Genomic DNA, 27,657 nt, shown 5'->3' with positions numbered 1-27,657 from the left:
GTTAACTTAAAATCAGTGTATATTCCAGAGGGTCCTATCTGCTTGGAGTTTGCCCTTGAAATCTCAGGAACCAGGGAGATGAATTGGAGAAGTCAAGAGAATTCAGATAGTAGAACTGACGTGCCCCTTGGTCTCATATTTCTGCAACTACTCCAGTTCATTACAGCAGAAAACAACACTTTGTGTTGTGGTGAAGCTATGTAGTGAATCACAAAGACACAGCAATTTAAAGGGTTTTTTATTGTATTGCACAAGATATTTATGCAATCCATGTAGGTACTGTATTGAAGGATCCACATTTCCCGAAACATTGGCTGTTGCAGCACACATCACAAGCATTGTGAATAACCAGTGCCTTCTTCAAAAATTAAAATAATCAGTTGCAAGTTTAAGCATGTTGTGGAAATAAATGAAGAAAAAAGCGCAGAGTATCAATACATACTTCTTTTCAAACACACAAATATACACTTTTCAGAAGAGCACCAATAACGCCAAGCAACTATTTTGATGAGATACTGGATGTGTAGGCCCTGCAGTAAAAAGCCAATATGCACACAGAAAATATATATCAACTTTTAAAAATAATTTAACCATAATATCTTGCATGTGTCACTGTTTACAACATATCATTTCATATATGGTGTCAGGCCCAAGCCTCAGCTTGTGTAAATTTGTGCATACTCATTTAAAGCAGCTGAGACTCTGGACCAGGTGTCCAAGCTGAAAATGCCTTCAAACCATTCTTATCTGAATATGGAGTGGTAGTATAAGACCAAGAAAGTAGTTATTGTGAATTTATAACAGATATGGTACTATGGAAAATGAAGAAAAACACTATCAAACCCTCAAACACAAGGTTCTAGAAAAAGGCCTACATGTAAAGTGATGTTGTAATAATTTATAAAAGTGAATAATTAATATCAGTCTCCTTTCTGACAATTAAGAGATTCTCACATATTCAGAAGCCCGTAGAAGTGAACTAACCAAATGTCACAATCAGTATCATCCTCAAACTCTGCTTCTTAAATTTCTGATCATTAATACTGGTACTTAAAAACATTTTATATTTGCTGAAAATGTTTATTCAAATTTACTTTCCTAATATGAGAATTTATTGTAGTAAAAATCATGAAAAACAATAGGTAAAAAAATAGTATTTTAAGAATATTTTTAGAAAACCCGTCAAACAACTGCAAATACAGCTGATTTTTTGTAAGTATCTACTTTTGAACTACGGTCTTTTTGTTTGTTAGCTTTTACATGAATCACTTATAAAGAAGCAAGGGAGTACCAGTTCTAAGATTTATTCTTGTCCATTACATTGAGAACCTCATCCAGAAGTGAAGGCCCCAAGTCAAGCTGTAGTGAGAGAAGAGAGCCTGTAAGATCTGAAAGGGATTCTTCTGACTTTGTCTTGGTTAGTTCACATGAAAGCCGACTGTCATCAAATAAATCAACTGTTTGCCAATCAGTGCATCGTTCCGAAAAACTGGATGAGTGACTGTCGCTACCATTAGTAAAATGCGACGAAGAACCATTTTGCTCCCATATGTCATCTTTGTATGTTTCTCCATCCTCCATCTGTTTACCTTTTTCCTGCAATTTTTCTTCTATTACTGGCTCACAGCTAAGCCTAGGATTTCTTGATGACCTGATGGATTCTTGCTTTGAATTAAATGTCACTGGTGACAATAAGGGCAAAGTAAGGGCTTGAGAACCACCAATGGCAGGAAGGGAAATAGCATTTTTGAGCACTGGTGATGGAGTTTCTGTAAACATGGATTCAGAAGTGCTGTTTGCCCTTAAGAATTCATTGTGGAGACCAGACTGGCTAACTCTGGTTTCACCTTCGTTTCCAGGCAAAAGCTCATAGTTGCCCTGAAGAAAGGAGATGTCTCCAAAAACATCGTGTTGTCCCTCTTTTCCAATGTGTATGGTGTGACGAAAATCTCCAAGGGGGGGACTGATCATATCAGGAGATAAGATATCCCTTAGTTTGAATTTCTTCCCTTTCTTATTGTTAGCAGCTTTCAAATAGATGGGTGTCTTGGCTGGCATCTTGCTTGTAGACTGAGAGAAGTAGTTATTTAAAACAAAAAAGGGGTAGGGAAGGAGAAGCCTCTTACAAAGTCAGTTATTCTCAGGAGATCTTCAGCTTTATCAATATTACATCATCATCTTGAACCGCTTTTGCACACAAAGTCTCTTTCTTCTAATAGAGAGAACTGTGGAATACGTGAAGGTGAATATCTCCCGCTTCAGCTCTTTGCAAGGAAGAGCACAAGTTTCGGGATCAGGAAGCAACCAAATGCCCTGCTGCTTCCAGAACTTGAGGAAACCTGCATGGGATTAAAAAAAAAAAAAAAAAAAAAAAAAAAAAAAAAAAAAAAAAAAAAAAAAAAAAAAAAAAAAAAAAAAAAAAAAAAAAAAAAAAAAAAAAAAAAAAAAAAAAAAAAAAAAAAAAAAATCAGGTTACCATTAATTCATTCAGTTTTGTTTTCACCAAAACCTAAAATTAGTAATGGTACTGACAGTTCCAGTCTGCAGATTAGCTTTATGATGTTGCTTCCCTTCATTGGGCAGGATAAAAGAGTTTATATTAACGAGGGCTAGCTAACCTTTCTCTGACTTCACAGCTTTTTTTTTTTGAAGTCAGAGTTTCTCAGTCGCAGTTGCTGAGCACAATTCATTTGATAAATATCACTATCTCAATCTTTCTTCTCCTTATTCTGGCATTCAAAATGCTGGCCTTTGAGAGCACACGCAGAAACACATTTATAACATTCAACAACTTTAATTTTCTTGGTAGATCTAGAAAGACTGGCAGAGTCATTCAGGCAACCTCTTTGGAAATGGAGTAGACCCCCTTGAATCAGATAACTTCAGATATCCCTATTTAGTGCTGGAACTCTCAGAAACTGTCACCAATAACATTTCTGACAATTGTGCCCATTTAAACCAGTAGTTTTAGGTACTTGAAAAAAAGAGCAAGTCCAGGTCTTTACAATTCCTTAGGAACCGTCAAATGCAGATGTCATAGAAGAGACTGATTCTTATGACTACAATCTTTGGACTACATCAGTTCTTCACAGCAATTAGTTATAGCCTAGTCCATGAATTATGCAGGTCATAAGGCCGCAGTGACTCCGAATTGCTCTCTGCAACCAAAAAAAAAACCAGTGTTTGCAAACCACATTGTCCTATTAGAACGTGGTCTTCGAGAAGCCAGATAGAGCTATGAAGGGCTAACAGGCTATTGGGTCAAGAAGTTATAGGAAAACACTTTTCATTAATACTTTAACAGTGTATTTCTACCTCACAGTACCAGTTTCTGACCCCCAAGCAATTTCAGAATAAATGCATTATTTTCTCCTGGACATTTTTATACTGTCTTCTATTAAGTCCAAGCACCACAGATCACTTCTCCTCATCAGAATACTCAGCTACAAATCCCTCACACTTTGTCCATGGCCATCCTCACTCTGTAAAGAGCTTTTAGAAAGACTGGTCTATACAAAAAGTGAAGGGAAGCTCTCTGTAACAAGAGTTACTCTTGCTGCCTTCTATCCATGCCTTGGCAGATATTTTCCTTCATCAAATTAAACCCAGTAAGAATCACCAGTTTTAAAAACCTAGTACTGTATGGCTATACACCCAGACTGTCAAGAAGTATTTAAGCATTTTCACAAATCCTTTAACCCAAGTAATTAGTTCTTACAGTGCGATACTTAACTGTGCATCACAAGGGGAGCTGGGAATCTAGCCAGTTTAGTGTTTTGGTTTTTTGATTCCCACTGGATATCTACTGCACTTCAGATAACACTGAAAAGCCCTCCCTCCCCCCCCAAATATATCAGATGTAAACAGATGAAAGCTGAAATACAAAATAAGATCAACGCTCAATAATTTCTGAGGACATTTTATACTTTAAAGATCAATTTTGAAAATGCAGTTGATCACATCAATCAGTTAGAGGCCCTTCAAAGCTTCCCTTTACACAACAAAACGTTACTTCATTAGAATTCACGGAATACTAGGAGATTCCCATTACATTCCAAAACTTCGCCAACTTAACTCCATGTCAGTACTATAAGATACCAAAGTAACTCCTAAATAACATCACTACTTGTGCCACATTCAAAGGGAACAGAACTGATGAGTCAAGTCAGTTACTTTGCAGTTTTAAACTGTAAAATTTACTGCATTGTTTCTCCCTCTTATTATTGTTCTGACCAGGAAACCCATTTAGCTAAACAAAATGTCCTCAACTCTAGAGAGAAGACTATTATCAAACAAAGGCGAACGGTGAGGTTGTTTTATGTTCATCTAGTGAACTCAGCTCTATCTCACTTCACAGAAATAACAGGCCAAATTCTCTCTCCTTCTGATTCCTCATTCTTTCAGATGTTTCAGTCTGGAATGAATGGCAATGTAGCATCAATGTGGTCCAAAGTCATGTTTGCTGGTCACTAGTTTAAAAACAAAAGACAAATCCTAGTTCATTCAAAGCTTCCATGGCTTCCACCAGTTTGAATGCGTATCAAATACCATTATTACTGAACTCCAAAAGAAGATTTAAAAAAACCCTGAAGGACACAACGAAATATGTGAACATGAGGAAACATTAAAAATAAAGCGTAAAATAACTTCAGTATAAATAGACCATTTTGGCATACAAAAAAGCACTCCATTTTATTTAGCTCATACTTCAGGAGGAAAAAAATGCCAAAACTCTGTAGGTAGAGCAAACTTTTGAGCATCCAGATCTCCTTTAGTTCTTGCGCTACAAGAGAGCCCCAGTAAGGGGCAGTGTGAAACCACACTGCCTCAGAGCATGCTGCAGGAGACTCCACTATCCAGAATTATAATCCCCCTCTATGCAGCAGTCCCTTTAACTGGGAAGGCTTTGCCTTCCATTTGGCCACTGCAAGAGGCTTTGCATTTGAAGATAGGAAATGGACAGGCTTTCCACGTACAACATAACATACGTTTCAGAGCAACAGTATTTTGTTTTTGCATACCTATCCTCTTTGTCAACTACTGCATAAAGGAGTACAGATTTTAAGCTACTTCGAACAATTGAAATATATCATAAATCTAGAGATAGTCCCTTAGCTGAAATAATATTGTTATTCATATTTCATTTACCTCTAAATAAGGAAGAACCTATATCAATACATGTCCATGTAGTTAGTACATGTAGGTTTTTTATTAAGAAAAAAAAATATAAATCAAACTTTGGCAAATGAAGAAAAGCTTAACAAGACTAAGCCTCCAGCTCAAATCCTGCAAAACTAGCCCATAGAATTTTCACAAGAATCTTAAAACACTCCCTGCACTCAATAATATTTAATGGAATCACAAGTACACATGGGCTAAGAGAAGGGACAGATCACACTGCAATCTTGATACCAGGCCACACAGTAAAGTTGGTCTTGTCTTAAAGGAGACTTTTTCTGATCTTACTGCTAAAAGAGTCTCTGTTTTAACCAATTTCAGCTCAGTAACTAAGTGATTATATAGCCAAACTGGAAAGCTGAATAAGAAATTACCAGAAAACCAAAAGTCTACAATCCTGGACTGCCAGCCTATGGTGGAAGACCTTAATTTAAGAGGAAAACAACATGAAAGGGTTTTTCTTCTGGTTGAAAAGATATCCCTCTCCTAACAAGATCCAAGCATGAGCCAAACCAGAGAAATTTCAGGCAGTGAAAATTAAAGTTTTGGCTTGGCTATAACACTTTCTCATTTTCATTCCTATCACTTCACACTCTCATTTAAGTGTTTTGCTTGGTAACAAAGACTAATATTTTTAGAGGTACTTCTCAATCCTCCTTCTGCCCACTCTGCAATCATCACCTTCTACACAGCTCAAAGCTTTCCATGGATGCCTTAGTTTATTCCACAGTCCATTTTAAAAGGACAGACTATCAGCAAATATCTCAACAGCTAAGCTTGCAAAGCCAGAGACAAATAAGGGTCAAGGTGCAGGTTTTTATTTGTGCACAAATCCTAAGAGACGCAGATCCTTAAGCAGTGTCCTAAGCAAAAATATGATGGAAAGAAAACCACTTTTCCACAGAGCAGAGCCAGAAGCAACTGTTCGTGCTGGGAAGCCTACGGGCTTTCTACAGGGCAATCCCTAGCATGGGCTCTGCCTTACACATCACTGACTAGAAGCATACGAACTTAAGAGAAACTCCTTTCCAAAACATTATTTAACATAGCATTGAATTAGCTTGTGGAGCAAGGCAATAGAGGAAAACAGAGTCTGTACATTATTTAAATAACAAAATGAAAATACGGTAACATAGCAAAAGACAGACACAAACTACACAATAAGCTGCTGCAACTCTCCTACATCATGAAGTATCTGCGAACATAGAAGAATCAGGCTTTAGGACTTCATTTTAGGTTTTAGCTACCATGTGAACTGCATGTGAACTGTTGAGAGCATCCTTGTCAACACTATTATTTTCCCTATGTCTGAAACAACATCAGTGTAAAACGTGTTTTTACAGGTTTTATAACAGGGGCCTGAACTCATGAATTCACAACTCCTGAATGCTACAAAACAAACCCCAGCCTAACCAAGCCCTCAGGTACAAGAAAAGCAGCAGATAAATCAGTACAAAGCTTACCTCTACCTTCCCGTGAACTTAGGTGTCCACATCAACTATCAGACTGTGAAGATGAGACCACAGGTCTGTCCACTTAGAGACCAGGCCACCAGCTCTCTGCTTATAGAGCCACCACCTCTGAGTAGCTTTAACCAAATCAGGTCTTAACACTTCCCCCTCCAGATTGTTTATGAGAGGCCCAGCCTTTGAATTCATCTGTATTAAAGTCAACTTCCCTCATCAGATTAGAAGTTCTTGTCTCTTTGCTTCTCCTTTCATCAAAGACTTTGCACCTTTCTGATTAAAGCTACAGATTTAATTACTTTATAAAAACTAGATTTAATTACTCTATAAAAACAATCAGGCTAATTGCACTTCAGTTCTCTCAAACTGCATTCACCCAACTTTCCTAGATCAAATCTAACTTATTTTATCCTGTTATCATAGACACGTTTTAGAAAATGAAGGAAAAAAGAATCCCAAATCTTTCCCAAAGCTACAGAAGCACAGGTCAAGAGGATGCAATTCATTCACTTCTCCATTGTCCTGAAAAGACACAGATGCCTTGTGCTACTTGTGAAGATGTTTGCCCACCTTTCTCTTAAAACTCCCTTTACATGCAGACTGCATACATTCATTTACTTCACAGACTTTAGGCATCAAAGAAGATGCACCTAAAGTCTCCCCTGCTCCAATCTGGGTCCTGATTGATACAAGTAATTACCTTATGCCTTCTACATCTCCTCTCAGCCTTCTTCAGATTGAATAACACAAGTATTTTAATCTTTCAACACAGTGCATGTTTTCTGGAACCCAGATAGCTTCTTCCCCCAACCTCCTTTTCTGGTCTTACTCCCCTCAGCTCAAATTCTTCTTTAAATATGCTCAAAAGCAAAGACAGTTTGCAAGCTGACATCTCAATTTCTCTCTTTCTCTGCATTTTACTTTCATCATCACAATACTGTTGGCTTATGTTTCATTTGTGGTCCACCAAAAACCTAGCTGCTTTAGTGAATAACTGTTGTCTAACTAGTTATTCTGTATCTTTGTCTTGGTTATGCCCTACAATGGCAAAGTCTTCACACTCACTGCACTGCATTCTACTAACTTCAAACACTTCAAGTGGTCAGCACCACTTGGAAATTTAATGCTGGCCTCTACAGCATACCAGTTTAGCATCATCTGTGGATGTAGAAAGCATATATTCAACTAATTTATGAAAATATTGTGTAGCAGCAGAGATGGAAGATAGCCTTGCAGAGTTCCATTCAATACACCCTTCTAGATTATTGCTGGCTAATTACTCCAAGGTACTGCTACTTGAAACGTCTTAAATTCTGGTAAGAAAATGTGAATATGCTCCATACTACAGATACATTAAAGAATGACATGGAAGGCTTGGATAACCTCAGATGTACACTAGCTAGGGAGAAATCATTAAAAAAAAAAAACGCAAAGAGACTAATTCATTATCAGTTGTCTTTGGAAGGGAAAGTGAATAGTAAGGAAAATCATGTAAGGACACATTTTCATTTCCCTTGCTATAAAACACTTTTTTCACATAAATCAAAGACATAGTACTGAGCTGGTATACTACTTCTTCCACCTGAAGAAGTGTTGTCATTAAATGTAAGCACAGACACAGACAGGCTGCATACAGTGTCTTTCTCTTCCTTTTCTCCAGCATCCTCCTCTTTTTCCCACCTCTAAACCCTACATTCACAAATAAAAAACAAGTTCCAGAAATGACTTTTAATTGTTGATACCTTTAAATCTTGTCACTTTTCCCTGTCAGGTACCTTATCAAATAGATTGAGGTGGAGTAAATCGTTAACCAGGGAACGCAACCACTAACTTTAAACCATTGAAGTACTTGTGCATTATATTGAAAAGTAATTTGTCTATTCAAGAGTTTTCATTTTAGTTTGTAAGAAACAAAGGAAAGCCAACCTGGTTTGAAAAAAAAAAAGAAAAAGAAAAGTCTAATTTGAGCAATTGGCCTCAGTCTTCAGTTATTATTTTGTCCTTTATCAGTCTGTGAGATTACAAAGGCCCTTTATCAAACAGCAACCTTCATCCTTGTTAAGGGACTTGAATACTAACCAAGTTGTTTCTCAGTCATCCTTTTTGATGGAAGTGAACAGGGGGAATTCCTCATGTGGTTATGGTGGGGGAGTAATTTTAAGCCTTCAGATACATCACTCCCTCTCTTTTGAACCACCTCCAATTTTCCAACATCCTTTTCCGAGCAGATCAGAATTAGTACCAAGATTAGTACCATTCTCCCTAACAGCATATACAAGATAAAAATCTCTTCTTTCTTCCCATCAGCACTGCACTGTTTATAAACAAGATCATATTTCTGCTTTTATTCTCACCATCTTACAAGAGGAATTTTCCTTTATATACAGGGTAGCATTATATTACAAACCATTTAACAATTCTTTCTTGTGCTGGTATAACAAGTTCTCCAAGCAGAATAAACTTCAGTGGCCAAAACAGAATTTGTTATCCCTTGAATTTTATTTTGTTTAGGGTGAGCATCCCCATTCTATTTTTTTAGGATGAATATACACATGTATTCATCTAATTGACAAATTTTGTCAGCACAGCCAGTGGTGGTGCTTGAATTACATTGTCCAGTAACAACCTAGAACAACAACCCTTAGAACAACAACGATGAAAAAACCCCATTAAGAAAAAAAAAAAAAAAGGAAAGAAAAAAGCAAAAAATGCTTTCCAAACAATCATTTTCCAGGAAATAAACTGGATTTCTATGTTTTAGGATAAAAAGCAATGCAATACTTCAGAAAAAGAAAACATTGTACATGAATGTGCTCAGGCTGTAAATCAATAAATCAGTTGAGCGTTCTCCATCTTCTTCATTAATATATTCCTTCACCAACGTCCATCACCTGCTAATTTGTACTGAAATAATTTTGAATTTATTAGCAGGCTGCTCATAAAAATATTACGCAGCTCAATGCAGTATAAAATGATCTCTGCATTGTTTCGGTACAAATGCATCTCTTTGATGTTGACTTATTTCTGGGACTTATTCTAAGATTCTAAATGTTTTTAAGACATGCTTTGTTGACATTGCAGAGGACTAACATTTTAAAAATCTGTCTGTGATGCAATATTAAATGAAATGCCTTATAGAGTCTGTTTTTGCAGTTGTGCTTTTGACCAGTCACTACAATATCTTAAATAATTCCTTTTTTTTTAGCCAAGTAATTATTTTTCACCATCCAACAGGTTTCAGTCACAGCTTGCTTTGAGCTTTGAAAAGTTAGCATCTTTTCCAGAACAATGAAAACCTTTCTTTTCTTCTCCAGAGACAGGGATTTAACGAGCTCACTGTATTCTGTTGTTCAGCTCCATGGACTGAAACAGGTCCCTCTTTATTATTTTCTCCTTAGCTTTGTTGGCTGGTACATTCATATGTATGGATTTAATACCATATAGTTCACTGGCTTTCAAAACCATGCAGATTCAGGCATAGGTACATGTCAGTACAAAGTTTGGCACGTTAACTAACGCTGCCAGTGAAGGTGAGGTTATGCTGCATCAGACAGACTGTGCACTGAAGCACAGTCACACATTTCCTCCTTCTAAGTCACAGACCACATGAACAAATAGCTGGGAACCATAAACTCATAAGCCACAAGATGGACAGGCTTAAAAACTTGCCCATCAATTTTCTTAGGCCATAGGGAAAAACATCGTGAAATTTGACAAAAAAAATCCCCAAACCCTATAACCTGAGCCTATGTGCCACCTAAAAGACTGGGTAAGTGCTCTGTTGAAATCTCATCTGCTCAGAGAGAAGAAAGGAACAGTTTTTAGCCAAAGCAGCTGCCTGACACAGCTCTAGGCACATTCATGTAAGTGCTGATATTGCCAAGTGGAAGAACTTGGGAAGATGTGGACTGAAGCAGGCAGTGCTGCCCCTTTTGATGTCAGCCAGCACTCAGATCAGTTTAAGTGGATTAACAAATCCACGCTACACACCCTCTGTAATTCTGAGCAGGTTAGCATAGATGGCTTTCTCTTAACACAGAGGGTGTAGTTCCCCAGCCCAACTTTGCTCTTAAAGCTTCTTTAAGCAGTTCCCACCCTGGATTCCTCACTCCTCGCTGCTGGTTCCTGGTTCTGCGCTGCAGTTCCTTGTACCCTCTGCGGGCAGACAGACGTACAAGCCACGCCGCAAACTGGTCACAGCAGCAGTTCTCCCCACTGACTCAGTTTACAGTCCAGGCTTACCAACAGCTGCAGAGTGCCTGATGGCAATGCTTCAAGAGAGTTCAAGCCCAATATAACCACTGCTGCCAGAAAGGCATTTTCCCCTTCCCCCCTACTGTGTGCACACACTTGACCCCTTACAGGCCAGCTCAGTACACAGAACTGGGTGAAACCTAACCAGGAAAGGGGTGTAAAATCACAAGCCTAGGAGTGAGACTCCTACTTTCAGCTGCACCAAGGCATTTTAATAGCTCAGCTGTCTTTTGAAACATCACTCTTAGAAAACAAGAAGTTCTGGCAGAAGGGATGGGCAATCCTTAACCAACTCTTCTGCAAGAAAAAAGTGTCCATGGAATTATATCCAGATTTTATGCACTTCTTTGTAGCTCCACTTGCTTCTGCCTTAGGGTTCCCAAGACTCCTGTCATATTGAAATGAAGCTTTTCTAGCTATAGTTATTATTACTATTTCATGGAAAGCATCCTAACTTAACAAAAGGCAATCTAGCATAAAAGGATCTTGCAAGACTCCAGTAAAAAAATCCCCCAACAACCAAACCCACAAAACCCTACCTTGAACTCCCTACCTCCAATTTTCAAAGACCCTTCATCTGTAAGTCAAATATTCCTTATCATCTCCTTGAAATGCACAAGTGACATAGGCATATCATAATCACCAGTTCTATTATTCAATTCTTAAAGTGTTTCACCTTAAATAAGTACTGACCACTTAAAGCAACTGATAAACTAGTTTTAAAACAAACTCGAAGGCCAGAGAGCCCTCTATATGCAAAGGCTAACAATGAGGTAGAGGTATAAAGCTACAGAAAATCATTAAGTCACACAGGGCTTATTTGTTTTATTACATAGAAAAAGGATGAATCTTCTGCTCCGTTGCAGTTCTGCCTCCTTCAGAGGGTTGAATGGTTACCAAGATGACATCAAAGAATATGGGGTTGGAGTAGGTAGAATAAAGGAAATGCCTCAGTGGATTACAAAAATTTTCACTGAATTTCTTTTTTGGTCCAACTCATAGCCTTTTAAAGAAATATAACTGAAATCATGAAGTAAACAGGCTTCTAAAATCTGATTATATCCAATCACCCTTCGATGAAACAAAAGGTAAAAACCAGAAATTACATCTTCATTGCGAGTTTATACTACACTTCTAACAGAACAACTCCACTATATGAAAGCACTGTTTGAGCAGAGGTAAGAATCTGGAGGAACAAGTGACAACTGGAAGACATGTCATATTGTGGTGCTGCTCTGCAGCACGTCAGTGACACCTGCAACATGCCCCAGCTGACAGGGACACATCACACTGGACAGCAGTGCAGGGGTCCCCACTTCCTCCTGAGATCTCTCCACCACAGACTTTCTATTGTGTAAACTTATTGAGTTGCTTGTACTCAATTGATCAGACTTCTTTTTTCCTGCAACAATATAATCAAGTAGTATTCAGGGTGCATTCACTCTCTGTGCCAGTACTCATATTTCACATACTGCTCCTAAAACCTGGCAGAGTTAATCAGTCTAGTTGGAAAGAAACTAATATCCTCAGCACTTGTACAAAAGTATACTGTCTGAACATTCAGAGTGGCACCGTGGCAATTCAGTGCTAAAGCCAGTTTACTGATTAGCAAACGTTATTTCTTTCAAACTCTAAACCCACGTGTTCAGCTAAACTGCCCAAAATACTGCTGTCTCAAATCCCGCTAAAGCTACCATCTCAACACTCAAGGTTTTACCTCAGCCAGTACTCAGCACCTATCTTCCCATGACTGCAGCCATCTTTCAAGAGAGAAGCACAGCTCTAAGACACAGCTTTAGCCAAATGGTGAGCAAGACGACAGCCTCTGTACAAGACAAGACTGGACCTTGAGCTTGCATGTGCAGGCAACATGACAGAATAATTAAATGGGTCAGGGAAGCATGTTGTATCCAATGAACCCAAGCAGATCTACTGTACTGCAAGTCAAGTCCTGTCCTTTGCAGATTTCTGGAAAAGCATTTTGCAGACATTCGTTTTCACTCTGCACTCTGCAGGGGCTCCTGCTTAGAACTTTGCCTTGAGACTGCAAGAGAACATAAATCTCTCTGTTCAAAGGTCAGTATTTCAAAGTGCTCCAAAATGGTCATTTTGTTTTCAGAAGTAGCGTCAAGGGAAAGCGTATTGGCGGCAAAAAGAAAACTCCTAGTAGGCAGTCACATTAGGGTAATGTAATCATGACTCATGCTCCTCACCCATTTCCTGACTAGGGCTGTGCATGATCAAAAGAAAGCCAGCCACAGCAATGCTGCCTCTCGTTAATGTTAGCCAGCCTGAAAGGATTACAAACTACCAGAAAACAAACTCGTTTCAGAGTATCCTATTTACAGCTTGGTATAAATCGACATTGACAAACACCAATCAAAACAACAAGTTGCGTTTGTTGTGAGAAACAAGTTACAACCTTTTAAGAGGAGTTCGCCTACCCGAATAAATTCTTTCACGCACCTTTTAAACACTGAAAATCCTTGGGGTGTCTAGGGAGAGGGAGGGGAATATCTAATTGCTAGTTAGTATCTAAAGAAATACAAGACACCTTTTGAAGAGGATCACACCGAACTCAGACTGCTATAAAACAAATACCTCCTCCCCAGAAAAGGCTGTAAAAGAACCCACACATGGGACAGAGAGCTAGCTGGGCTTAAGTGGCCTGTCACCTTATAAGAAAAGCACTGCAAGAGGCAATTTCTATCTCAGTGTTCCATCCCGTTGGGCAGCCCGAGTGAAGTGTGCACTTAATGATGCAAATTGCTGTTCATTTGTATAAAGAGTTCTTCAGCAGAAAACACATTTCAGATCCTTGTTGGCACCTCGGTCACATTTAATTTGTTCCAAAACCCACATTAATGAAAACCCCCAAATTAATCAGATATTTCAACAGAAACTAGGCTAGACATTAAGTAACAAGGATGCCAACACCCAGCTGCACCTCTCTGCAGCCCTCACAGGCCCAGATAGAATCACTGGAAAAGACCTTTAAGATCATCAAGTTCAACAAAACAACTCCTTTCCCTCCCTCCTAACTCCGAAACAGAGCCCTACATTTGCAGGTCCCTTTCACTCTCCTTTACAAAGGCCAAGTAGCTGCTAAACATGCTCCTCAGTACCAGCCACTCCCGACAAGGGAGATCAAAGGGCAGAGAAATCCTAAAGTTGACCATTAAATACATAATCCATTGCCAAAACCATTGTCTATAAAATTAAGACTGGTCAGCAGTGGCATTCCACTCTCAGGTTACTGAGGAGACCTATACCAGGTGCCGGACAGCCAAATGCAACCACCACCAGGCTTTTTAGTAATACCTCAACTTACCTCTTAGTAATACCTCAGCTTACCTCTTAGTAATCTCAGATATTTTGTCCCTCACATGATACTGAAAGGGAGGGCGGGGGGGGGGACAGACAGGAGAATCAATCTGTTGCACAAGGTGAAAGTTATGTTTAGGTCTCACTAAATCAACTCAGTGAATATACTGAGCCTATACTTAATCCAGGTTGCAGTAATTACTTCAGAGTTGAGAGAAGCTGGTTCTGAAACAGAGCACACTATACCAAGGCTTTATACTGCGTTGTAACACTTGCTGGTAGACTGTTGCAGCTTTGTTTGGTTGTCACGTTTTATTTATACAACTCTTAACAGCACAGAAATGAGGTGCAAGTGATCCCTTTGGGCATGGATGCACCTCCTATTGACCAAGAACGAGCTGTTACCACATGCTGCAAGTCCTTCACACACCAATTCAAACAATTGGTATGGAAGGCGGTGGGGTGTAGGCAGAAAAATAAAAGAACATAATTCAGGGACCTACTTTCCTGCACATTTATTTACCTAATCCTTTAATAAGGAGGTAAGATGAAATTCTACCTTTACTACAGGCTATTTTAAAGCAAATTTCTAATGGCTCTTGCCATTAGACAATTCAAGACATGGGAGCTTAGTGTGGTTTACCATCCTTCAAAAATTTAAGAAAAGACGACATGTTGTAGAGCCCAGGACAGACACTTACAGTGCTGATAAAAAATTCTGTTCAAACACTGGGGGGCTGGGAGGAAATAACAACAAGGGAAATAAAGCACTACTACAGCAACAACAACAACAAAAACACCAAACACCAACTCAGAAAACAAAACCACTGTAAAGATGGTCAGAATCCAAGCCACAGAAGTAAATGGTCAGGTATTCCTGATTTTCTTAGTGTAGACAAAGGAACAGAAACTGAGGTTAATTCCCTTGTCCTGAGCACAAACCATATCCTGAAAAAACCCCATAATATATAACACGGTAACAATGCATCAGGATTGCATTAATTTAAGGTACAATGTGGTGCTCTCTTCTCTTGTAAACAAACAGTCCATACTGTTTTACAGAGATAGCCTTTGCAGAAACACAGGGAAGCAACAAACTTTAGCTCCCTAAATTACAGAAGAGCACAGAGTCTGTACACACTATAAATTTAAGAGGGCACTTGCATCTGAGGAGGGTGCCAACATCTCAGTGTTGCTGCCTCAGTCCTGGACCCTAAGAAATTAACAGATAATAAAAGGCCTGTTCCATAGATTCTCTGGATATAGCTCACATGGCAAGGAACAGAAATAGCATAACCAAAACACTTTGAAACACGGTCTCAGACAGGTACAGTAACTCTTAGAAGGAAGATATTACCAAACTGGCATTCCTTCTTTCCCTCTGTACGTGGGCGCTGGCCTGGATTCACCAGAGTGAATTCTTCTGCAGCTTCTGGCTGCAGAAGCAGCGAGGCAGTATAAATGGGCTCCTTCCTCAGAGCCCAAGGAAATCCTTACTGGAGGAAATTATTAAATTGTTCACCAACAGCTACAAAGATCCATGTTAGAAGTAGTTCACGAACACCCCATAGCTATAGTCATAGTTAAGTTAAAGTTAAGACTTTATTTAAATCACATACTTGAGGAAAATGGGATTTTGTTGTTGTTGGTTTAAGTTCTCTTAGAGAGTATTAAATATGGTTTATCCTACAATAGTTCGAATCACATATATATCTTCTTAAACAAAAATCTAGCTGCAGACACTGTTGTTACACTCTTCCCGTTCCTGAAAAGACCATAACCCATTCACTTTAGAGAACAAAAGAGAGAAGGCAAAGACAATTTAGAATGGGAAATAAAAAAAAGCTCAAACAAACAAAAATCTACACCAGCCAGTAAACTAAAACTCTCCAAATACAACACATTAACATCTTGCAGTAGAACAGTTAACTTTTTATAGTCACCGGGTTCCCAGGTTAATGGCTGCTGATTAAGTTCACACCTCCCAAGGTGAGTGTTTTAGACGGTCTGAAACAAGGCAGGCATTTCAGTTAGGGTGCCAACAGAGGCTGAAAGAGCATTACATCTTAAAGTGAAATCTCAATTTTAAAAACAAATAATTGTAAATACATGAAAAATTATGAGAGACTTAATCTGCCTTGCATTTGGATTGTTATATCCCCAGTGACTTCCTATCCAACAGAAAAACTGAGTGCTGCTTTAGAACTTGATTAAGCTTACTAAATATTTAAACTTCCTTAATAACTCTTGCTAGTGACCTTTCTTATGCAGAAGATACAGAAAATTTTCTTAAGCGCTTTTTCCACACACCAGAATATTCTTCTTGGGCTTTCCACTGAAATTCTGTCATTTGCCATGCACCTGGAAACAGCCATTTTCTCCTTGGTCAGCAACTTTTTAAATAGCTTTAAAAACAACCAAGATGATTTTTTTTAAAGTCACTTAGTATACATCTTTTTTCTTTTTCCCTTAGTAGTAATTCAATCAGTGTAATTACTGGAAGCTGTAACTACTGCAAATCAGATGATCTGAATCAAAATTCCTGCTTTACAAAACAGATGACAAGATACAAACTGATACATCTGCAATGGAAGGATAGGTCTGCACAACTTGCAATAGACACAGCTCCTCTTTCTGCCCAGCACATCCACTGAAAACTAAAAGAAAATTCTTTTTTCCCTGTCACAGAATCTCACAGTAGATCAGTTATGAGTTCTTATACACCACCTTAATATGCATGATTTCATACGGGTTTCTCCCCATCTGAGTGCTCTAAAAGGTACGGTCACTCCCAAGTCAGACTAATGTTACAGAGATAAGTTGTAGCTTTCTTTCCTATAGGCATTAGGACTTGTGGACTGCCTTGCCAGTGGATGCTCTTAAACTCTTTGCTTTCAATTCATCCATTTCTGTTGGAGAAACCATCCTAAGATGACCTGCACTGGGAAGACTTAGGATCAGGGCCAGGAGAGGAAAATCAATAAGTAGATAATGGAAATTAGAGGAACCAAGTGACCTTGATTAGTTGTGTACTGGTTTCAGATGGGATAGAGTTAATTGTCTTCCTGGTAGATGGTAAAGAAGAGGGTTTCAGAAGAGCCACAAGACTGATACTGTTACTTAGGTTTCATAGAATCATACAGTCACCAAGGCTGGAAAAGACCTTTAAGATCAAGTCCAACTGTGCAGCTTCAGTTTGCTAGACTGAAGCTAGACAAAGCAAGTAAAAAAGAAATGTACCTTTTTTGAAACAGCTTTACTCAGGCTTATGTAGATTCTCTATTATTTGAATCTTTGTGTTTTGTTTTATTTTTCTAAGAACTGACTTTTATCTAATTCAAACAATTGTTGCAGAGCCAAGACTCATACTGACACAGAACTGGTTAACAACTCAGGAAAGGCCTACAGCTTGTCATAGACAGGTTCCTGATGGTCTGTTCTGGCTTTTCTCATTCAAGATATGAAGTGCTTTCCCCTAAATTCGTGGCATTTCTCTGAAAATTTGAATGTTTTGAAAAGCATTTTTATCTGAGGAAAACCATACTAAATTTTTAGAGCCTTTCTGTCCACAGATTGTGTTTTCTTGGCCATCAGTATGATTATGAAGGTTGAAAAGGCAAATCTCCTGGAGGTTATAAAATGGAGCTCTCATCCTAAATGTGTTTGGAAAGTTCTCATCTTTCAGCACAAAATAGAAATAATAATTTAAAAAAAAAAAAAAAAAAGGTGCAGATATCTGTGTTTGACACTACTTCAAATCCTGCATGGAGAACCAAATAAATTCTTTCCTGTCAAACTGCCATGAACAGTTTGAGATCTGGAAGCTTTAAAAGCTCTTTCTCCTCTGACATGCAAGCAGAAGGGCACACATTTCACAGCGACTTAGCCTATTCAAAATGAATAAGAAAAACTTACACTTTAAAGTACAGCTTTCTAGCAAGGGTGTCTCAGATCCATGACTGAGCAGAATCCATGTCCAACTTGTTGGATACTCAGTTCTGAAGAAAAGCACCATGAAAAAAATTCCATGTGGCTTCATTCACTTTTAGTCAAGAGAAATTGAAATAGTTCTTGAATTTGACAATATAACTGTAATTTCTTTCCAAGCCACATCTCCCATATGTTGTTACTACTGTAAAACTTTACTTTGAGACTACATTTGTACTTCCAGGATATTTACCCAAAACCTACAAACTACAGCTACCTCACCAGATGGACTGAAAGAACACGGAGTCAGAGCACCTGAAAAATCATCTGGTACCATTTCAGTCAAGGATCTTTAATGTACACATATGTACACAAAGACAGCTGCTCCTGCTTCTGCAGATACCACACTGATTTATTACAGAGAGAATACACACTCTTAGATGATGCCTTTTTAACATGTCCACCTACTCTTCAGATGTCTTGGAAGCTTCTATTTTAAAGCTCATTTTCAGAGCTGTTTATAAATATCAGACATTGCCATTCAAGCCAACATTTACTATCCTCATTCTGCAGCAATCTGTTTGTTTATTGGGAGGATTAGAAAGAGGTGGAAGAATTTTAACCCAAGTTTTTAAACTGTTTCTCTAATGAGACAAAACAGAATTGAATGATGTATTTCTACTCCCTTGCTATACCATAGTGCCCTTTACTCCCATGGATACACCACCCATCAAAATCTGCAGCACTGCTAACAATTTCTAGAACTTCTGTACTTTTAAAGCTAGTCCTGACCTTAAAATTTGTACCTGGAAATGTGTCTTCTCCTGTCCCTGTGAATCACCAAGACAGGCAATTTTAAGGTGTTAAACTACCGTTTTTTTAAAAGAGTCAGTAGTGTCTGCCACCTAGAATTTTCCAAAATCCTCTCTATTAAAAATACCACCCCTATAACTTACATTGCTCTACCCCCACAAATAACTTAACAGGCAGGAATAACCATCAACTCAATTTCAGAGGAAGGACAGAACCTTTGTTTAAGAACTAGGGATGTGGAACCAGGAGATGGAAGAGAGTGGAAGTAGGGAAGGGTAGATGCAAGGAACAAAGAGATGTAAGCAGGTTTGATGTCTGAAAATTAGCTGGAATTTAGCAGTAGGAGTTATTTTCATGTTTAGATTATTCATTTGGGCATTGAAGCCTGCTTCTTTCCTTGCAGATTCTTCAGTTTTATGCAGATTATATCTTTGTATTTTCAGAATACACAAAGATTTACACTTGAATGGATACACTATTCATAGCAAAGGCAGTGTCAAAACGCTTCTAACTTTTCCGTTGCTGCTTCATTAGATGCTACTCCTGTCTCTTCCTCCTATGCAGCTGTCAGAGCATATTCCAGTAATTCAAATATTATACCATGTCACAAAATATCTTATTTACAATGTATATTCCTCTGCTAAAGTAGAGGCATGGTTGCAGTCTTGAGGTAAAATAACTACTCCAACTAAAAACGAAATTAATTCTCAGACAAAAACCTGAAAACAGTCCACAGCACAAATTGCTTGTCTGTCTCAAGAAGTAGGTTTTATTTTTGTCCTCACTCCTTTAGGAACTCCTACAGATTCATAACTACTTGGATTCTTGCTATTGCAACTCTTCCTCTTAGGGACTAGAAGTATGTATTTTTGAGAGAGCTGTACAGCCCACTATCATAAAATGGATTACTTTGTTGTCTTTGCTGTTGACCTCAGGGGATCTTATCTAAAAGACTCTGGAGGCTGAGATGGGTATTCATCATGCCTGAAGGTACATACAGGCAAAACCACAAGAATATAGCCTCCCTCTCCACTAAAATCATACCATGCACGTGGGGAAGGGACATACAGAACAGAGCAGCCACCATACAAATTACTGGTCTGCTCAGTCCACTATCTTGTTCCTAACAACAGATGCTCTGTTCAGGCTGTACGACTCCTCCGAACCATTGATTACTTTGCATATTAATAAGAAACAAGTTAGACAGATATGGTAACAGTAACAATCCAACCCTCTCATTTAAGGTTTTCATCAAACCGACTATATGCTACAGTTGCCTTTCAGGCAAGATGAGCAAACTGAGCAATGTATTACTACAAATCTGTATTTCTGTAGCATCAAAGCTCTAATCACAAGCCAGATATCTGGTATATTAAGAACTATGCAGAAGTAAAATGACAACTACACAATATCACAGAAGACAGTTCTTCATTTGTTGCATCTTTTGGGGATACTCAGCTTTACAACAGAATTGCTACTGGTATGAGCATCACCTTTCCTCCTATTTCACCTTCCCACTCCAACTCTTCCGACTGAAGTAAAGTGCAATTCCATATGCCATATATGCAACCCATGCATAGACATGCTACTCCATTCTTCAATTCCATACTTCCATCTGTTTCCTCAACATCCGAACAGAAGAGATCTCCAGATGCATCACATCTTACCATCTTATGAACCATGGTTATTATTCCAAAGTCATCTAACAGAGGAGCCACAAGCAAGCAAAGAATCACCTTAAACTTGATGAAGAGCAGTGATCTTTTGTATCCGGAGCTGCATCTGACATGCAGGACAATAAACGGCACTATTCTTTCCTTGTCACTCTTTCACTCACCATCTAGCTCTCCTACTGTTCAAGCCTTAAATTGGGCTAACCTCTAACATTATTTGTAGCAGCCACACTCCCTTAAACTAAGGGAAACACTACATAGCCACATACCATCTTACAAATGAATACAGACAAGTCATGGAAAAGCTAAAAAACAAAACAAACAAACAAACAAACACCTAAAACAAAACAAACCAACTGCCTTTGCAGGGACCACAGGACTAGGGAGAAATAGCATCCCTGACCTTTCCATCAAACCACAAAAGGCAGAGCCTGCATCTTCTTTTTCCTTCACCCTCACTGTGCCATGTGCAGTGTTTAGTGTCAGAGATGCTTTTGTTTTTATTCCTTGTGGTTACAGAAACATGTACTCTCAAAGAACCAGTGAGTCACATGAATGCTTCAAATGAGGGAGCTCATAAAATTCAAATTGATTAAGCTATCATTTGAAATCTGAATATTGAGAAGACTGACCTAACCATTCTCTAGAAACAAGTTTTAACCAAACTGAAACTATGCTTTAGTTCCCAAGAGACAGTTTATCAAATAAACCAAAAATAAGAGACCAAAAATTAATATTGATGGCCATTCCCCAAGAGAATTAGTCATTAGAAGCAGTAACAAGAGTGCCTGAACAAGATGCTGTTTCTAAATGGTGGTTGTCACATAGAAGACAGCATATTTATGGTGTGCGTCTCAAGCACGGCAAAGGGGAGAGAAAAAGCAAACCAAAACATTCGTCTTAAACTCCACCACATTTTGGACTCATCTTTGCCTGGGTTTCAGATCTAATTTACCCAATCTCATGAATAAGTAGAATTAAAGTCAAGCTAAATCAAAATACACCATGAATCATATTAACTGAGGCAAAAAGGTAAATTTAGAGGTTTCTAAAAAATATGTAGACCTTCATGAAAGAGGTGCATTTAAATATAGACAATTTAGGCTTTACTGAAGATACACACAAGAAGGAATAAAGAATGGAATTTGTTTCTTATCACAATATCTTGATGAATACAATTTAAAAGGTTAGATTTAGGAAGTATTAGAACAAAGAATACATAAAAAATTGTTCTTGTATCATAAGGATTTTTTTAAGGTTCTAAATTACTACAGTATTCATTTCTTGTAAAAATTAAAATCTTTCTGAATGACTTCTTGGCGATATAAATGAAATATGGGAAAAATAAAAGAGCAAGAACATAAATGCGGGGCAAAAATTCCCAGCAACACTGGCATTACATTCCATTACATCACTTGGGTACTAGTGCATCATTTAAGTGCTAGAAAAAGCAAACACACAAAAAAATCCTGTCTACTACACAGGCACTGACCCAGTCATATGGCTTGAGAAAGCCACATTCTTAAAAGTCATTAAGGAGCTTTACTAGAATAGGAGAAACAGAGAAAGTGTTTATCGAAGCAACAAGATCCTCGTGCCTCTTCTTCGCTAAAGCATATTGTTCATACGCTTACAGGTATTGGGAGTTTCTCCTGGTGAAGATGAGGACTGAGAACTCTGCTGGTTAGAAAGCTGGTTTCACAACCTCTTTGGAGAAATGCTTCATAGATGCTGACTGTGGTGGCAGCAAAGCACCTTTGATCTTCCTTGCAGAGTATCACTGAGAATTATGAACCCCATAATTAGGAATATCACACGTAGAGCGCTAAAGTTACAAAGTCACAGAACGAAAAGTAAGAAAAGCCCAAGATTACATTACTTGTCCAACCATTCTTTGGTTCCTTGACTATCTGCACCACCATAAAGGACTATGACAGGGCAAGACCTTCAGCTTTACTCCAGAATTTCAAACAGAGCCTCTTTTTTTGCTACTTCTCACCTCATTCACCCCATATGCTGTTTAAAGCAAGAAGGCTATGAGAAACAACATGACCATAATGCATTTATCTATGTATCACCATTTTCTACAGGCTTTTTCCAATTTATGGATACTTGCTTTTTCCAGAATAACAAGCTTTAGGGTTTTAGGTTTGCTTGACTTACACGTTATGGACTTCAGTTAACTGGAAAAAAATGAATTTCACACTAATAGTTTGCTTTTACTATTTTTATAGTAGTGTCTAATATTCTACTAGGAAAAACCCCACATGTGGAATGAAGACTCAACACCTGTTTCCTTTGTTTAAGGCACAACACAAATCTTCAGATACATATAAAATTCCTACAGCAAAACAGTAAGAAAGGGACTTGAAACATCTGGTATTTCAAAGGGACAGGAAAAAAATTCTATTTTAGGTCTGTTAGGCGAAGACATGAAGTAATATTTATTTTTAGAAAGTTCTCCACAGGTGACTTTAAAAAAAAAATTAATTGCCAACTAAATGCATCTAAACAAGCTTGCAGACTTGACTAAGCAAGTCATACCTAATTTCAGCTCGTCATCAGCTCTTGTATCTCTACAGGTCAGGTGCTGTTTATATGTAACCACAGAAAAGTTCACTTAGCTCATTCAGAATGAGCCCCAGCCCAGTAACTCTCAGTATCAGTCCATTTAATTTCTTATCTGACTTGTTCCCCGTTGACCTTTATGATAGAAATCAAGGCAATGTATCAGACTTGATGAGCTTTCTCCTATTATTCAGTGTAAGTAAACAGCAGGAACACAACATTTACATAGTTAAGTTGTATGTTGTTGTGCCACCCACAGTGGGGGCTGAAACCCTTAATGTGGCTCCCTGGCATTCAAGAGATAATAGTCATCAAGTTTTTAAGAGTATTGCGCAACTTTCACGATTTCAAAGGTAAGTATAACAGTAATTCAAATTACTAGTTCTAAATATACATTTCAGCGAAATGGTCTTGCATAAAAAGCTACAAATACCATGAAGATATAATTTCGTTTAGAGTATTCAAAAAACCCTTTCACATTTTCAGACCTTCAGGTACTAAAATGTGCTACTTGACTGTAGGCTTAGCCTGTAAATGGCCTGCAAATGGCTTATCTCCCATCTTTAAAAAACAAAAACACAACACAAAAAGGAGTCAAACACATTCAGCAGTTCTCTGGCCTCTGTAAAGGAAAATCTCACAGTTGCTTACTAGCTGTGCTCTTGTGGACTTAACTAATGGCAGTACCACAAGACAAACGTTTGTTTCTATACTTGACTATTTATTCCATAAACGTCAATGAATGAAACCTAAGTAAAGGTATAAATATATCTCGTCACCCTGGCCAACTCCATCCATTTGTAATCATCTTATTATATCTTGGCAGTGTGTTTTCTGAAGCTTTACGGGTTTTGATTTAACCCTTGAACTATGAGGAAGCTAGTCTTCTTGTCAGCCAGGTCCAGCTGCTCCTGTTTAGAGTCACCTCCCCAGCTGCATCGGTATCTTTGCTCAGTAACCTTATGAAGGTAAATGCATAATATTGTAAAATATTGCAGGTAATGCTTACCTGCACTGAATGTCATCCAGAAATCTTATTTTAACACAGCACTAAAGGTATGTCTCTTCATCAGGAGCTTTACCTGTACTTGTACTCTTTCTGCCATCCTGCTCCACACAAAAGCCTGTACTCTGTAGGTGGTGCTTCAAATCCGCTCTCACTGCTCTACCCAGACACCTCCCTCAGCACCAGCCAGCTGCTTTCCCTGGCTAGCAACTGGCCTGCTTTGTAGTGAGAGGAAATCATTTAAAAACAGTCTGAACACAATTCTTCCCACATCCTCATTTAAGTTCAGGCTTGAGTTTATTAGGGAAATTCATCTTGTTATCACACAAACTAACAAACACAGGATATACCTTCAGCCGACTGACATTCCTGTAAGCGCTCTACCCACGGGGATACCATGGTCATTAGGTACAGACCACCCAATGGGTTCAGTTTTACCACTGGGGGAAGACGTATCCAGCTCTCCACGAAATGGTGAAGATCTTGAGAAAATACATTTACTCTGGCTTGATCATTGTAAGAGGAAAAAAAAAAAAGATGATTTTGCTTGATCGTTTGTTACCAAAACAGTAACATCTGCATGCAGGAGGGTGAAAGCCTGTTTTTGATGTTTTGCGTCATTATCAAAGACCAAACGGGCACCAGGTGACCTAATCCACAGCAATTCTGCCAACTAGGGTGAGGAACAGGAGGAAGAACTGGTCAGAGAGCATCGCTAAGCCCCTGAGACACAGCCTTACTGACAAGAAGTGAAGGAGAACTTGGTGGCATATTCTGCATGGCAAAGGGAAATTTGGTTTTAAATGTGAGTTCCCTTTCCTGCCCCAAACTATTTCTCAAGACTTGGGCAGAGGACCAGAATTTTTTCTATAAGGAGCCACCTAGCTTAGAAGACTATAAACCAAAGCACCATAACCAATTACGAAAAGCTGAGAGCAAAACATGTTTTGCCATGAACAGTGGCTTCTGTTGGTTACTGTAAAGCTGATATAAGTGGTTTGGAACAGTTTTAGACGCCTCTTTGAAGTCAATGTGACATTTAGCCACGGCATTTAAATAGGGATGGTGCAGAGCCACACTGCCTCAGGGAAAGAGTGGCTCTGGACTGCTTCTTAGGGTGATATCCATCTCTTTCCTTTTTAAAATTCACCCAGGCCACCTCCTGGTGATCCTGGCTGGCTTTATCAATCACAGAAGAGAAGCAGAACCACACAGGTAGTTTCTGCAGCCAGATTTTTACTTCTGTGGATGAACAAGAACACAGTAACTGTGATTATCTTTAATCTAAGGAGAAGATAGGCCCCATTGTTTCCTTCCCACATACCACTGGCTTATGCTGAGGCCAGGAAAAATCATTCCCTTCAGTACTATCCTGCCACCAAAGAACCTGCTCAGTTCCTCTCCTCTGTATGCTGTAACACAAAACAAATGTTCAAAGCAAGGAGTGCCTTGAATATATGTGTTTTCTCTTAATTTTCTTAATGTTTCTGCTGAAAGACTATTTTTAATATGCCATAGAGCTCAAGTAGGTCTTAAAGTTAACGCTAAAATAGGCTGAAGCCTTTCACTTTAAAAATAAATCCTTGCAACAGTAATCACCTGCTGATACATGCTTTTATGTTTAGCCAGCTGCTGAGATGCCACATCTGTCACTTCTTGCTTCCAGAAATGCACTTTCCTTTTCTGTAGGGAAGGAGAAAATTCTGCTCCCAGAATTGCACTGAGTGTCATGATGCCTTTTTTGGTATCTCTGTCATTCCTCTAAACATCTGAGCCATGGCACACGGATTATAAGATTTCTGGTAGTGTGTATCTAAGGAATTTTTCAGCTTTAGATTTTCATAACTTAAACCTGATATTTTTCCTCTGCATTTTGCTGAACAATGTTACATCCTTATAACATATTTGTAACTGAAAATAATGGTCTATAAGTGAGTAATTTCATTTGCAGGAACATTCTTTGTCTCCCTCCCCCAATTATTTTTCAAAGCAGAGTAAGAGATCAGGATCATATTTGTTACATTATTCATTTCATAATAAAACCTCTTCCTATTTTAAAACATAAGAGCAACCTACAATGACGCAAGTCCTAAATTAATTGCTTCCTCTATTTTGGTCTCTTTTAAATTTCAACTGAAAATAAATCAAATCCTTCTTATTAATCTACAGCCCGCATTTCTTCATCAGCAACCCAACGCAAATTCTTCTTGAGTTCACGACTTGAACCCTTTGCCCCACAACCATCATCACTCCGGGCCACTGACTCGCTCCAAGTGTCTTGCTTGCCCTCGGTCCCGGTCCCGGTCCAGCCCCAGCCGGGCATGGGGTGGAGGCGCACTCAAGCGCACGGTTATTCTTAGACCCACGCAGGAAGGTGCGGCAGGGGGAAAAGGGGACATAGCTCACAAAAAAACCCAGGCTGCTTGAGGGGGATGTAAGCTAGGCATGCCTTCTGCCTCCAAGGCAAGGACATAAAATCAGGTATGCCAAAATACACCAAGAAGGAAGTTTAAACCAATTGTAGGAGCGAATTTCAGCTCGGAATTTCAGTGATGTAGAAACGCCCCGAGACGGTCTTCGCGACAGCTCGGGCATGCACCCCGCGAGCAGCCAAACACGATCATTAATGGATACTCTCCTGACCACCCCGAAATGCGTCCCCTCCCTCCCAGCCCCCGAGCTGCCGCCGCGGCTCCGCGGGGCAAGAGGGGCAGCGCCGAGCTCCGGAGGCGCAGCCCCCGGCCCGGCGGCCCTCCCGCCCCGCTCCCCAACTTACAGCGCTGCCGGCGGCTCCCCCGCCGCTCCTCCCTCCCGGGCTACCTCCCTCCCGCCGCTGCGGAGCCAGGGGGGCAGCGAGGCGGCCCCTCCGCGACTCGGGGCGAGCGCGGCACCTGCGAGCGCCTGTCAGTGCGCGGGCGGCGGCGCCGTGTCCCGGGGGCGGGCGCGGGGCCGCGGGCGGCGAGCGGGGCCGTGGGGAGGCGGCGCTGCCGCCGGCGCTGCGGGCTGCAGGGAAATCCTGGCACCGCGGAGCGCCGCCTGGGAGGCGGGCAGGGAGGCCAGGAACAACCACAATAGCAATAAAGGGGGTTTGCCTCCCCCCACCTCTTTCCTTTTATATATCTTTTTTTCTTTTTTTGAGCTCAATGCCGAGGTGGGATGCCTTCCCTACACCCCGGCAGTGTCCTGCTGAAACCCTCGGGTGGGCAGCTCCCGTCCCCCGAGCACGGTCATCTCGGAGGTGTGCGTAAAAGCTGATGATTTTCCGCCTCAGCCCTCTTCCCCCTCACCTCCTCGACGCCACGATCCTTCGGGGTGAGGCTCAGCCCTCTCTCCGCCCGCCGCGCTCACTCATGCTGCCTGTCCTTCATTATTTACGCGTTGTTAAGGAGCGCTGGGGCTTTCACGACTCCGCGGTCTGCGATTTGCAGGTAAACGGCAAGCACTGCGA

At 39.6% G+C, this 27,657-nt stretch overlaps 1 protein-coding gene across 4 annotated transcripts; it reads right to left on the bottom strand.

Moving 5' to 3' along the window:
* Positions 1 to 220: 220 nt before the first annotated feature.
* CDC42EP3 (CDC42 effector protein 3) lies at positions 221 to 27,657 on the bottom strand. 4 transcript variants are annotated; one of them, XM_027898873.1, is made up of 3 exons: positions 27,497 to 27,657; positions 22,859 to 22,976; positions 221 to 2,339 (listed from the first exon to the last, which is right to left on the bottom strand). In XM_027898873.1, the coding sequence occupies exon 3, from the start codon at positions 2,056 to 2,058 to the stop codon at positions 1,297 to 1,299; it is 762 nt and encodes a 253-aa protein (XP_027754674.1). In that variant the 5' UTR covers positions 2,059 to 2,339; positions 22,859 to 22,976; positions 27,497 to 27,657; the 3' UTR covers positions 221 to 1,296. The 4 variants fall into 4 exon arrangements, with proteins under 4 accessions (XP_027754674.1, XP_027754673.1, XP_027754675.1 ...); XM_027898872.1 differs by lacking the exon at positions 22,859 to 22,976; XM_027898874.1 differs by lacking the exons at positions 22,859 to 22,976; positions 27,497 to 27,657 and adding an exon at positions 26,986 to 27,092.

This window comes from Empidonax traillii, unplaced genomic scaffold (genome assembly GCF_003031625.1).
Source record: "Empidonax traillii isolate 1590-97213 ecotype Southwest subspecies unplaced genomic scaffold, ASM303162v1 scaffold626:size867168, whole genome shotgun sequence".
NCBI lineage: Eukaryota > Metazoa > Chordata > Aves > Passeriformes > Tyrannidae > Empidonax > Empidonax traillii.
Note: the sequence above shows the minus strand (reverse complement) of the source record. Positions and strands in the feature narration are given on the sequence as shown.

Excerpts from the sequence above, each read along its gene's own strand:
- CDC42EP3 (XM_027898873.1), bottom strand. The coding sequence starts at position 2,058 with ATGCCAGCCAAGACACCCATCTATTTGAAAGCTGCTAACAATAAGAAA.